The sequence below is a fragment of the Oryza glaberrima genome, chromosome 11 (genome assembly GCF_000147395.1).
Source record: "Oryza glaberrima chromosome 11, OglaRS2, whole genome shotgun sequence".
In the NCBI taxonomy this organism is placed as follows: Eukaryota; Viridiplantae; Streptophyta; class Magnoliopsida; order Poales; family Poaceae; genus Oryza; species Oryza glaberrima.
In genome coordinates, this window is record NC_068336.1 from 12,131,382 (window position 1) to 12,144,888 (window position 13,507).

Here is a 13,507-nt window from a genome sequence, read left to right on the forward strand (position 1 = left end):
TGGGATATGTTCACTGCATACTTCGGCTAACTTAACTACTATTAACAATCCTCCCTACTAAAATGTATATGCACGTTTCTTTCTTTTTATAAGGTTATAATGTATATTGTACGTGGTCTATCACTCTGTCATATAAAAACTACTACCTCCGTCCCAAATTAATTGTTTTTTAAGGTTGTTTGGTATATTTTAAGGTTTAGAACAAAAAGACTACAATACCCTTATAAAATATTTTATGGTTAAGGATAGAAGGGTGGTTGAGGGGTAGAATAGGAAGAAATTTGAATGGGATATGATTGATGGGACAAGTAGTATTTAGGAGTAACGAGTATTGTGAATTTATAGAAAATTCTGGAATATGTTCGCTGCATACTTCGACCAACTTAACTATTATTATCAATCCTCCCTGCTAAAATGTATATACACATTTCTTTATTTTTATAAGGTTATAATGTGCATTGTACATGGTCTGTCACTTTGTCATACTAAAAACTCAAATTAATTGTTTTTTAAGGTTGTTTGGCATATTTTAAGGTTTAGAAAAAGACTACAATACCCTTATAAAATATTTTATGGTTAAGGATAGAAGGGTGGTTGAGGGGTAGAATATGAAGAAATTTGAATAAGATATAATTGATGGAACAAGTAGTATTTAGGAGTGACGAGTATTGTGGGATAAAATTTGAATGGTAGGAAGGCAACTAATTTAGGATGGTGCATTTGTGAAAGCCAGTTTCCCGAGCAGAAAAAAGGAAAGCCCAAATCACGCAGAGCCGCTTGTTGCTCCGTGCTATTTTTTCGTTTCTGGATTCCCTATTCTTGTCCCGTCCCATTCCTTTTTCCCTTTTCCTTGCTGTCTTCCTCCTGACGTGTCATCGTCGGCCTTGCTGCCCACGACGCGATCAAGAAACGCCACCGCCCCTCCGTTCTTCCAGAGATCGAATCTTGGGGGATCGAGCTAGTTGGGGTTGGCGGTGTGGAAGGGTCGAAAATCCTTGCAGACATTGGATTGGATTGCAGTGGGGCGGACGGCGGTGGGCGGGGCTTCTTGTAGGCTGGGCTGTACCAGAGAGGAGCCAAGACGGCGGCGATAACGGCGGCACCGGTGGCGACGGCGCCGTCGCCGTCGGAGGGTGGGGGAGGCGGGTGCCTGGATTGTCTGCAGGATGTGGTTCGGGCGCTGTCGATGGGGACATGCCTTACGACGGCGGAGCAGCGGGCCATGGAGGTGCCGGCTGCGTCGGTGAAGGGAGGAGGGGGCAGGAGGAGTGACGAGGAGGCGCCCGGCAGGATCGCGGGTAACGGCGCGGGGAATGTGGCCTGCCTGTTCACTCGGCAGGGGAAGAAGGGCACCAACCAGGATGCCATGGTCGCGTGGGAGGTATCTGGACCCCAAGATCTCGAATCCCTTTCTTCTTTTGTTCACTGCTCGTCCACTTTTCAGTTGTAAACGTGAGCTTTTTTCTTTGTTTAATTGGCAAACGGATCTAACTTGCATGGATTACTTGTAAGTTCAGCAGATTTCTTCTTTCCTTATCTTTTTTTTTGCGGGGAAAGGTTCAGCAGATTTCGTAGTATTACCTATGTGTAGTGGCAATTGAGTTGATTCTTTCTAACGAAAAAGCAAATTTCTGATGCCTCAATAATTTACAAGAAAATTTAAACTGTTGTTTGCCTTTGTAATTTTTCAAATGAACATTTTTTATGTTACCAAGCGATGAAGGTAAATCTACATTATCTTTGTTTGCTGTAGTTTATCGATTTGTTTCTGTTATTTTACGTTGTTCACTAATACAAATAGCTTGTTTATAATATTTTTGGCCCTCAACTTATATTTCTGATGTAATGGTCTATGCCTGATAAAATGCTCGCAGAAAGGGCAGCAACAAAATGTTACTTATCTGGTACCATTGGTGAGCTGTATATATAAATCAAATGAATGGCGTTATTTTGAATTCTACCTTTTCTTTCTAACAACTCCAAGTCCCAACTTTTGCTCTCTAACCTTTAAATGGATTAATTACATGTTCTCTAAGTATCATGAATGAGTGTCTCCTTCAACACTTCTGTTACATCTTTCTTATGTCTTCTCATTATGTGTACTATTAACACCCTGTGAACACTATGGAACAATGGACAGAACTATAACGGAAGATCAGACACGGTATTTTGTGGAGTTTTTGATGGCCACGGTCCACATGGCCATCTCATTGCTAGGAAAGTAAGAGATATTCTCCCTTCGAGACTCTGTGATTTGATATATGAAGACTGTGGGGATAGTCCAACCAGCAATTCAGATGTCTCAACTCTGGAAGAGAATTTATCTCCGTATGCAGATGCAGAGTGCAGATCTCCCACATTGGCTGGACAAAAAGAACATCAAGAATTCTTCAACGCAATGAAAGAATCTTTCAGAAAGGCTTTTAAAAATGTGGATAAGGAGCTCAAATTACAACGGAACATTGATAGCATTTGCAGTGGAACTACTGCAGTTACTTTAATCAAGCAAGTAAGCAGTTTCCTCTTTTTGATGTAACAAAATATATTTACTATTACTTAAGAATTTCATATGCAGACTATCTAAAATCGTGTCTATGCCATCAGGGTCATGATCTTATTGTTGGGAATCTAGGTGACTCTAGAGCTGTATTAGGCACCAGAGATCAGAACGATAAGTTGGTTGCTCATCAGTTGACTGTTGACCTGAAACCTGATCATCCAAGTAATCTCTTTCACTCCTAACTTTAAGTTACTTTAATCTTCTGTATTTTCTCTTCTAAGACATGATGCATTGAGCAAGTTCAACTTGGATGTTTTTATGGTGATATTAGGCTAAAGTGTTCCCTTGCATTTCCTTTTTCCAAGATAAATATTGAGCAAAAAGTATACACTGTCTTTGATTTATTTGAGAGTTCAACCTGCCACGCTGCCAATGAAAAGAATCTCAACCCACCTTGGTAGATTCACTGCAGACTTTTTCTTATAGCAGCAACACTAAGACCATTAGCCCCGTTGATAGATCTCAACAACTCATATGTTGTTTAGCACATGCAAATCAGCTTAATATTATGCAATGTGTGAACACTTGGCTTAATTTTATGCTCCCTCCTGTCTAGTGTTTACCCCTCAGATGCTAGATAGGTCGCCGGGTGGTAGTCGTGCTGCGCCTTGTACAATGCTTAGTAGTGAAAACTTGGCTTTTCTAGATGCTGCCCTTGTTCCATTTCTATACATTCCAGATAGGTCCTTCTCAAATACTAGACACCACAAAGTACAACAGTAGCATTTGCACAATGAAAGCAAAATAGTTGACACCATAAACGGAGAATAGAGGCAGCATGTTCAGTGACTCAGAAGCCTCCAGCAGGGTCGGATAGGACTATGGTACACATTGACATCCCTTACAGTGGCCTTACTGTGATCCTAGTGGAAAAAACCAGATCATACCTGCGGTTTAACCAAAAAGAACCGGAACCAGCTCATTGATTCAATTGTGTCCAAAGGTCATTCGTGCATTTGTACCAGTTTACACCGCCTGGTTTCGAGGTACGCAAAGCATTAAACTGGGACTAGTTGGACTGGCTGGAGAGAGAAGAGTGTAAGGCTGAACAAAGGTCTATTTATACCTTAAGGCCCAAGGGTGTGATTTGACCCTTGGTCTAGAGGTTTAAGTCAGTCACCCTTTACCATGACTTAAGCAGGAACCGGTGAACTGACAGCTTGGCCGGTTCATCTTCTCCAGATGGCATGGATGTCAAGAAAGATGACCGCTGTCTTGTTATTGCCATTTCTATTAGTTATCTAAAAATACCATATTAACTTTTTTTATGAAATGTTGTATTTGCATACCCATATTGCTGAAGGAAACATATTCTGTTGCTAGGGATCTACCAAGAGTAAAAGTTTACATTTTGTACCGATATTTTAATAGCGAATCTTGTGTTACAAGATTAAATCACTGTAACTGCTATTTGCCATTAAAGTCATCTGTAAGAGCATCTCCAAGAGTTCCCTAATGCCAGCTCCAAAAGATAAATTTTAGGAATCTAGTCTAAAACCATGTCTCCAAGAGATGCCCAAAGAAGGTCCCAATATTTACCGACACCCTAAACCAGAACCAATCTGAACCAATTTTGGACACCTCCACGCACTCCCAATTGATGAAATCGGGAGGTTTTTGCTGCTCGCGCCTTTTCTTCCCCTGTCGTGCCCTGACGCGAGATGGCCAAGCCCTGGCCTTGCCCCCCACAACGTGCCTTGCAGACTTGCCAATGCCCTCGCCGTCTGCTGCCGCAGCTGCTAGGTACGCACAAGATCACCCTCCTGCACAGCATAGCTGAGCAGCTAGCGTGCCATTGGTTGGCAGCACCCAGCTCCGATCTCCCTCTTACTGGAAAAATGGAAAGACAAAAGGTTGAAGCAGGATCTACTTAAGATGATGTGGCATATTATTATTGCAAACCAAATTTAGGCGCACTCTTGGAGTCGGAGGTGATTTTTGGGCCCAATTTCTTTTCGGATGGTCCCAATCCAAGATTTTTAGGAGTTAAATTTTAGGATGCTCTAACTACCAATTAATGGTGTGTATGTATGGTCAGTTACTAATAATTTAAAACAAAAAAGATAAAATGATCTCTTCCATAGGTATTTTGCTACCTACAGTACTTTGTTTTGTACCTGCTTGTGCTAAACTGATAATGTGTAAATATGATATTGAGTAAATCGCATACTAGACCACCATTTTTTGCCATGGTTGCAGTTTGGACTAGGGGCTAACCACTCTTTTCACTTTGAGCTAGGAATACTTGCAAGGTGTTGTTTTTTTTTCTCCTTCTAGATCTGTTCTTCCTCTCCCCTGCTCTCTCTCTCTCTCTCATGTTCTTCCTCCCACTCCTCTCTCTCCTGTTTTGGTTTGAGCCTCAACGTGATGGTGAGCATCTCCTGTTTGCGTCAGCTCATGGGATGAAACTTCTGCCCCACCATGATGGTGGACAGAAAGGGGAAGGAGAACTCAAGGAAGAAGAACACAGGTCCAGAGTGCAACTTCTTACAAGAATTCCTAGCCCAAAGTGAGAAGAGTGGGTAGCCCCTATTTCAAGCTGAAATTATTATGGTAAAAGAAGATGCTAAAATGCAATTTACTCTTATGATATTTGTACCTTTAGATAGTCGTTGGCAGTAAGCACAATTATCGTGAATCATCATATTATGTTCATAATATCATATTGATAACGTTAAGCCTGTGAAATAGAATGTAACCAGTGCAGCATCTTTAACATGCTGACTTGTCATGGGCCTTGGGCCAGGAGACTGAGGCCCACGACCAAGCCCAAGAGGAAGGCGTGGTCAGCCAGGGTACACGTGTTGTGAGCATGAAGGACAATAGGCACACACTATTACCATGTCAGAGGAGGTTTCCAGAGCTAGGGGATTATATTAGATTGGATTATTAGGTGCCAGTCTGTATAAGGGTACTCGGCAAGTGTATAAGATCGAGCAATGAAGAACAATCTATAAATTGCCCAGTTCATCACCTCAGCTTATATTCCTCCTCAAATCCCTAGCAGCTGAATGCACTACTATCCTCCCAGTAGAGTTTATTGCCAATGAAACCTTGCCGGCCGTAACATGGTTTTATTAGAATGAAAGACACCAAAATACGATATGAAGACTGAATAAGTTGATGAAGTGAATCAATGCTTAAGAAGATGCAAGCATAGAATAAGAATATAAGGTGGTAACAACTGTAATTGATGTTGTTCATCGCACATAAGGATGGAATGATATATGGTAGAAAAACAGAGTATGTTCAACTTAAATCACATATTTTAATTAATTTTACAGTGAGTGATTACTGCTTATGTTTTGCCCATCCTCATTAGTCATTTTTCTCTGTAGGATCTGTAAACTGTAGTAGTAGATTTACCATCTTCAGGAGATGCAATCTTCAGCACTCATTCTTCAAGAAAGAAATTCAAGAATTCAAACACCGATTATAAATTCAAAGCTATCTACTGTGACTCGTATTCTTGTTACCCTATGTTTATAAACTTTTGTTCTCTTGGACAGATGATTTAAAATTAAATTATCATGCACAAAGATTGTGCAGTAGTTAGCTTGTTTCTTTCCATGTTATGTATCAATTCCTTTCACAGCAAGTTCTGTGTTGTATGGTTATTTGATGTATTATATCTTGTTGACTCATCATCCATCAGAACAGCTATTCTGATGAGACTATGGTTCTGTGCTTCTACTTTAGCTATATGTTTTGCATGTACTTTTACATCTTAGTTATCAAAAATAAACTCTAGGACATCTTGCTAGGCCAGCACATTTTTCTTGTGAATTTTTTTCAGCCGTTAGTCTGTTGGGAATTGTCACCTTGCTCCAGTCTAAATAAATACAATTTTGAGCATAATCTTGAAAATAATAACATAATGATATTCTTTCCAGGGGAGGCTAGGAGGATCAGACGGTGTAATGGGAGGGTCTTTGCTCATCAGGATGAACCAGATGTGGCTCGCCTTTGGCTTCCTAATTGCAACTCTCCTGGACTGGCAATGGCCCGAGCTTTTGGTGACTTTTGTCTAAAGGATTTTGGGTTGATCTCAGTACCTGATGTCACCTATAGGCAAATTACTGAAAAAGACGAGTTTATTGTCCTGGCGACAGATGGGGTAGGTAACAAAAAATGATTAACAATTATTTTCTAAGTGGCTTCTTCAAAGAGAAGAAATAGTTCTTAATCAAAATATGTACTTCCCAATTTAAAATCGTTGGACTGTTTTGTCTTGGCTGGCTCTGATACACTATTATTTTACATTGCCTACAGGTGTGGGATGTTCTCTCCAACCAGGAAGTGGTGGATGTTGTTGCCTCATGCTCTGGTCGTTTCGCTGCAGCTCGTTCTGTTGTTGATTTAGCAAATGAGACTTGGAGGTTCAAATACCCAACCTCAAAAACTGATGATTGTGCAGTGGTCTGTCTTTTCCTGAACAAGTATGAAGTTACCGGTGGTTTATCAGGGCAACCTGGATATAGTCTAAGGATGCCTGCCCTATCAGGTATTACCCGGCCCAATAGTAAAAGGGTTACTCCTGACGACGTCGATGATGGTAGTGACTCAAACGTAAGCGGAGATGAGAGGTCCTTGGATGGTTTCACTCGATTGAACACATTGTTGGCACTACCAAAGTTTAGTGACACAAGTCCAACTAAGAAATGAGTTGGTAAGCAGATGAGTTTTGCAGGTGCTTTGGACAAGAGAGCATATCGGCTATATTAGCATGTCCGGTGAGCTCCCGTTCTGATCCAGCTTACGATAGCTAAGAATGAGTAGGGTTGTTTTTTTTTTTTTCATCCTAACTCCCATTTGGTTACGAGTTGACAATTACGCAGCAAGCATTTGGAGTCTTAACTCTTATTTAGTCGAGAGTAGACTTAACCTTTTTGTATAGCTGCTCATCGATTTTCTGTCTTATTGTATGTACTTGGCGATTATATGTGGACAAATCCTACTCATTCTTATGGTAATCTCGTTTGTCGGATTATGACAGTTGGAACCTTTTGCTCAAAAGGTTCGTATGCGTTTCTAAAAAAAGGGGGTTCGTATGCTCTAGTCGCATGCAACTATGCAAGCCGGAGAAGGTCTAAAAGGCCAACGATAGGGGTAAAGGATAAATTCCTTATATATGAAACGGATTAACTGTACAGGTAGTAGCTGGTTTGTCTAATACAAGAGACACCTTCCACCTATACTTCAAATATAATTTTCTCTTAAACTACTCATCCGATCTACGATCCGATTACACTGTTGTATTCGTAACAATTAAATCTTTATAAGATCTCACATGATTATATTTTGATGAAAAATAATAAATTACTTTTATAATATATCTAAATTATTTTTAGATTTCACTAAATTATTTCTTAGACATATTAAAGTAAATTCAATAAAACCTAAAAGTAATTTACATATATTATATAAGTAACTGTTAAAAAAGAAGTTATAAAGAAAGTAACTTTAATTAATGCCTTTCTTTATTGAACAAATTGTCATATATATATAAGTTACTTTTAGATTTGATTCAAATACTTCCTATACATTCATAATGCTTTGAGGTGATTACTTTTATTATTGTTTTTAGTTAATTCCATAATTTGTGCTGATTAATTTAATTTCAGATAGAGTTATGTTTTTATCTCTACAACGGATTTACTTCAAATGACATGCCAAAGTTGCCTCTGTTTTGTTCTAAGTTACTTCTATAATATATGTAAATTACTTTTAGATTTTACTGAATTTATTTTTATATGTTTAAGAAGTAACTTAGTGAAATCTAAAAGTAATTTAGACATATCATAAAAGTAATTTATGATTTTTCATTAAAATATAATCATCTGAGATCTTGTTGTAAAGATTAATTGTTACGAACACAACGGTGCAATCGGATTGTAAATCGGATGAGTAATTTATGAGAAAATTTTATTTGAAGCATAGATGATAGGAATATTTTCCCTACTTACTTAATAGATTAGATTCTTCAAGTTAACACATATCTGAATTGCTGCTGATAGGGGTCGCTCGTTATGACTAAATCGAGAGTGCTATCGATTTAAATTTTGCGATATGAAACTTGGAAATTACGTTGAATTCAGAAATGTTAGTAGGATATTTGTCCATGTACAAATTATTTTTACTCAAGGTGGTGTGGACAAATCTCAAGCGTCTTTTTTTAATCTAATATTAGTTTTTAGGTGTCCATTATTTTTATTTGTCGTTTATCCTCAGTCCATCCAAAATAGATATGCAAGTGGACAACAGTTTCATTAGAAGCATAACAAACCACCACTTGCTAGTTTATTTCCTATGTAAAAAAAGAAGAAGAGGAAACTACCAATCTAGCGCCTGGTTCCCTAAAAAAATTGACAGCCACGGTGGAATGGATTTCAAAAATGGAGATCACGATCGTTGTCTTTTTCCTCTTGAGCAGCAGGCCAGCGCTGGCAGAGCCAGAACTGGTTCCGGCCAAACCATGGTTTCAGTCGAACCGTTCTGGTCGCCAGGCTAGCCAGGCTCAGGCAAGGTGCTGGGCTGGACTAAGTCCAAGTATAGCTCAGTAGACATAGGATACATATTAAAATTGACCAACTCTATAAAGTCTGCATCCTGCCCCAACCCCTTTACTGGTTCTAGGAAAACTTTTAAACGATGGCCATTTACCTTAAAAATGCTACCTTCGTTATCCTGCAGCTTGACCGCTCCGTGTGGCAAAATATGTAGACATAGGATACATATTAAAATTGACCAACTCTATAAAATCTGCATCCTGCCCCAACCCCTTTACTGGTTCTAGGAAAACTTTTAAACGATGGCCATTTACCGTAAAAATGCTACCTTCGTTATCCTGCAGCTTGACCGCTCCGTGTGGCAAAATATCGATGACGGTGTACGGTTCTAGCCATTTGCTCCGAAATTTCCCGTGACCGAAGAGCTTTGCCCTAGAGCTGAACTACAACACCTTGTTTCCTGGTTCAAACTCGTTGACTTTGATTCACCTGTCATGCCATCCACGGGTGGAGAAACCATCTTTGGTCGGTCTGGCAAATTCCACAATAGTCCCGGTTCCAAAAAGAACCGGGACTAAAGATTATTTTTAGTCTCGGTTATAAAGATTTTAATCTTTAGTCACCAACTGGGACTACATGGCCTGTCAAAGGCATGTTAGGGGGCCGAGGATCTTACCACTTTAGCCCCGGTTGGTAACACCAAACGGGAGTAAAGATCATTTAGATCTTTATTCCCGGTTGGTGTTATTAATAAGGACTAAAGATATATCTTTAGTCCCGGTTAAAAACTCCAACCGGGAGTAAATATTTCTCTCCCACATCTAATTGGTTAAGTCGCAGACCAACTTCCTCCTCATCAGATTCTCCTCCTATCTATTAGATATAGCTCCTTCCTCTCCTCTCCTCCCCTTCCTCCTCCTCCCCTCTCCTCCTCACATCCAACGCCGGCGTCGGCGGGCGGCGGGGCCACGACCGGCGTGGTGGGCGCCGGGGCCGCGCGCGACGCGGCGGGCGGCGGCGGCGGCCGGCTGGGCAGCGCGCGGCGGCCGTGGCAAGCGGCGGTAGGCGTGCGGCAGCGCGTCGGTTCTCCCCCTTTTTTTTAATAATTTGTGATTTGAGAGATGTATAATTTCTTATATTACAATTTGTGATTCATTGCATAGATCTAAGATGTATAATCAATCTGTGATACATTTCATTTGTGTGTAATTTGTTTAAGATTTGTGATGTTTTGTAAGATTTAGGATTTGTATTTGTGATGTGAATGATTTGGGATGTTACATTGATTTGGGGATTTGGGTATATGCATCCCACTTAGATTTGGGGATTTGGTGTTTGATTTGGTTATATACATCCAACTCGATTTGGGAGAAAATAAAAAGAAAATGGACTGCCGGGGACTGCCCCTATCGTCTCTTTAGTCCTGGTTGGTGCTACCAACCGGGACTAAAATGGAGATCTTTAGTCCTGGTTGGTAAGATTTTTACTCCCGGTTTGAAAACCAGGACTACAGGGGGTTACGAACCGGGACTAAAAAGCAATTCTCCACCAGTGATCCTTTGGTTCGTTCCTTGTATATTCTGGTTTTGTGATAGGCTCATTGTTTGCCAAGACCATAGTCTAGATGGTCTAACCTAGATACTAGACGATGGGTTATTGTCTACTTTAGGGCCTAAACCGGGAATTGGACCATTTGACCATCTAGTTGGTTAAAGACGACCCTAGACTATCTTGACCACATAATTAGGAAATATCCAGACGAGTGTAGACCGTAGAACTGTCGTTTAGACTATGGTCTAGGCAATAGGCCGATGTATTTTTTTGTGTAACAGGAGCTGAAACTTCGAGCCCAGACCAAAGCTCATATGGTTTATGGTTTTGACGTCGTTCCATATAGTTCTGTTCTACTCTAAGCCAGTCACTGAGACGAAGTCAAGTCGTCTCTCCTCTACTAGTTGTCACTGTAGACCTTGTTCCCACCTCTCTTTGGCCCACAGCTTACTTGAGTGGCTAGACCTATCATAGCACTGCATTATCTAATATTTTATGGAACATGTGTGCCAAGAAAGATATACCGATAGTATAGTGTACGGTATATCATATAGACTGTCTAGACTTGTGTCTAGACGGGCTAGACTCTAAACCATGGGTCATCGTCCATCTAGCGTCTAGCATCTAGGTTAACACTGGATAGGCTTTATCTCTCCATTCTTACAGTTTCGATAGCTACATCTGTAGGTGCAGTCCGGCTTGTCCCTCTAGCCTATATAAAGAGAAACCTCGAGACCGCCTCCTCTCATTCCCCGTGCCGCTCGAGCGCCATGCTCGCTCCATCGCCGTCACACATTTTCTCTTTGAGTACAGCCGCCGGCGAGTTGTCCAACCACCCCTTGGCATCGGCAAGGGCATCGCTGAGCCTTGGCGAAGCCACTGCCAGCTTCGCCGTCTCCTCCTCTCCCTCGGCCATGTCTTCTCCAATCACGGCAAGCCCTGGAGCTCCATCCCCGACGTAAACAGAGCCGGCCACTTCTTCTTCCTCATTGCTGTTTCACTGCCGTCCCCGCAGATCAGGTGAGCCTTGCCGTCACCCTCGCCTCTCTCGTGTCGCGTGCCGCTGCGCCATGGTCGCCGGTGGAGACCGGCTGCCTTGTCCTCACACACCTCTCTCTCCCTCTCCACTGTTTCTCCTCTCTGCTGTTACAGCACGCACGCACAATAGTTTTTCCTTTACTAAACTAATTCACAAATTTGTAAAATGCCATTCAAACAACACCTAAAATTCAAATGGCCATATCTTCACGGTTTGAACTCGGAATCGACCCGTTCAAATTGCTAATTTTCCCTTAAAAAGTAAAGAACCCATTTTTATGCTTTGTTTCTGCATCTTATATGGTTTTTATTTATGTTTTGGCCCTTTTTCTTTGCGTATGTCGTGTAGACGCTACAGATCCGGAAGAGCCGCTCTGCCTCGAGGTTGATCTAGAAGATTTTGGTTGCGAGCATGGAAAGTCATGTCATTTTGATCATATTGTTGTCCCAATTTATAAAATTATGTTTATTTAAATCATTGCATTTTGCTTTATTAAATTCCCGCGCATATCACTGTTTTATTTAGCACTACCGATTCTCCTTGTAATAGCGTTATTATTTGTATTATTATGATCCATGATAACTCTAGGAAAAATAAAACTAGTGAGAACTTTATATATGTGGTGCTTACTAGTTAATTTAGGAATATGCTTAGCCATTCTTAAATAGAAAACAATTAGACTTTGGGAATAACTTGTGAGTAATGGTAAAAATGGTTTAGTGGCTGTTTATCCATGACATGATGTTTCCCCTCAAAATTCCCCTAACATGTTTTCGGCTGGGCTCGAAGTGTTTGGTTTAGCTAATCGCACCCTGGCCGTCATAAGGATCGGTTTTCGGGCCTCTGTTGCAAAGCATATTACGTACAACCACATGTCTAATGGGTAAGGCTTTAATACATCGTCTAGTTCGGTCATGAGCAAGGAAGACACGGATAGGGATGGATCCCTTGGTAGGGTCGACATCTCTGGCTGTTACGCTCGGGGGCATAGACTGTCTGCTCGACCCAGGACACCTGGCGGGGGAAGTCTAATGAGATTGTTAAGTCCCGATCTTCCGATAGGTATTGATAAACAGTCGATTTTGGTGGAGTCCCGACACAACTTGATCTGGCTTCTGAACGAACACACTATTGAGCCCCGCAATCGCAGCACCACATCTCCTCTGGTTATTAACCGTGCCAAAACCCAAATGACCTCGCTGAGAAGTCCAATCCCTGCATGCGAATCGAAGAACACAAGCAAGAAGAAAATAGATTGCAATACAATTGCATATGAATGACTAAGCACCCGAATTTGGTGTTCCACAAACCGATCTAGCGGCGAAACTATTCTTGACACATTAATCTAAGCAAAACCCGACTCTAAATAATGATGGCTACTGACTAAATATGATCAGGGATGTCCTAGGGTTGCCCTAGGGCGCACACCCCGTTGGGCTATGGCCACGACACAATTACAAGGCCCAAAACCCAAATCAGATTCGGACAGGATGAGATATGTGGTTTGTTTTGCAAATTCTTAGCAGATCGGTAGGAATTTTGACGTGGGACCAAAACCATATGAAAGTAGACTCCATAAGCTTTCCAACAAGTACTTATGGGCCTCGAAATTCCATCTAGATCAACGGCTAGGTCTGTTTGAAGTTGATGCTGTCAGGAGGCCCGAATCTAAATCCAAAGCGTGTAGAACTTGATCTCTTGTCTTCTATGGACCATAGTAGAAAAAACTGGACCGGGCTAGCGGTTCAACAGGAAAAAACTGGAACCAGCTCTCCCACCGGCTCGGTTTCCTCAAAAGATCGTTCAAGCAATCGACCCGGGATGAACCGGCTGAACCGGGCGATTTTC

The 13,507-nt window shown here is 41.2% G+C and overlaps 1 protein-coding gene across 1 annotated transcript; it reads left to right on the forward strand.

The window, feature by feature from the left end:
* Positions 1-658: 658 nt before the first annotated feature.
* LOC127755224 (probable protein phosphatase 2C 75) lies at positions 659-7,622 on the forward strand. The gene is made up of 5 exons (XM_052280882.1): positions 659-1,381; positions 2,141-2,509; positions 2,605-2,722; positions 6,454-6,677; positions 6,833-7,622. The coding sequence occupies exons 1-5, from the start codon at positions 1,187-1,189 to the stop codon at positions 7,223-7,225; spliced, it is 1,299 nt and encodes a 432-aa protein (XP_052136842.1). The 5' UTR covers positions 659-1,186; the 3' UTR covers positions 7,226-7,622.
* Positions 7,623-13,507: the final 5,885 nt, after the last annotated feature.

Excerpts from the sequence above, each read along its gene's own strand:
- LOC127755224 (XM_052280882.1), top strand. The coding sequence starts at position 1,187 with ATGGGGACATGCCTTACGACGGCGGAGCAGCGGGCCATGGAGGTGCCG. Across the intron at positions 2,510-2,604 it reads CAGTTACTTTAATCAAGCAA|GGTCATGATCTTATTGTTGG; the intron begins GTAAGCAGTTTC and ends CTATGCCATCAG. Across the intron at positions 2,723-6,453 it reads CCTGAAACCTGATCATCCAA|GGGAGGCTAGGAGGATCAGA; the intron begins GTAATCTCTTTC and ends TATTCTTTCCAG.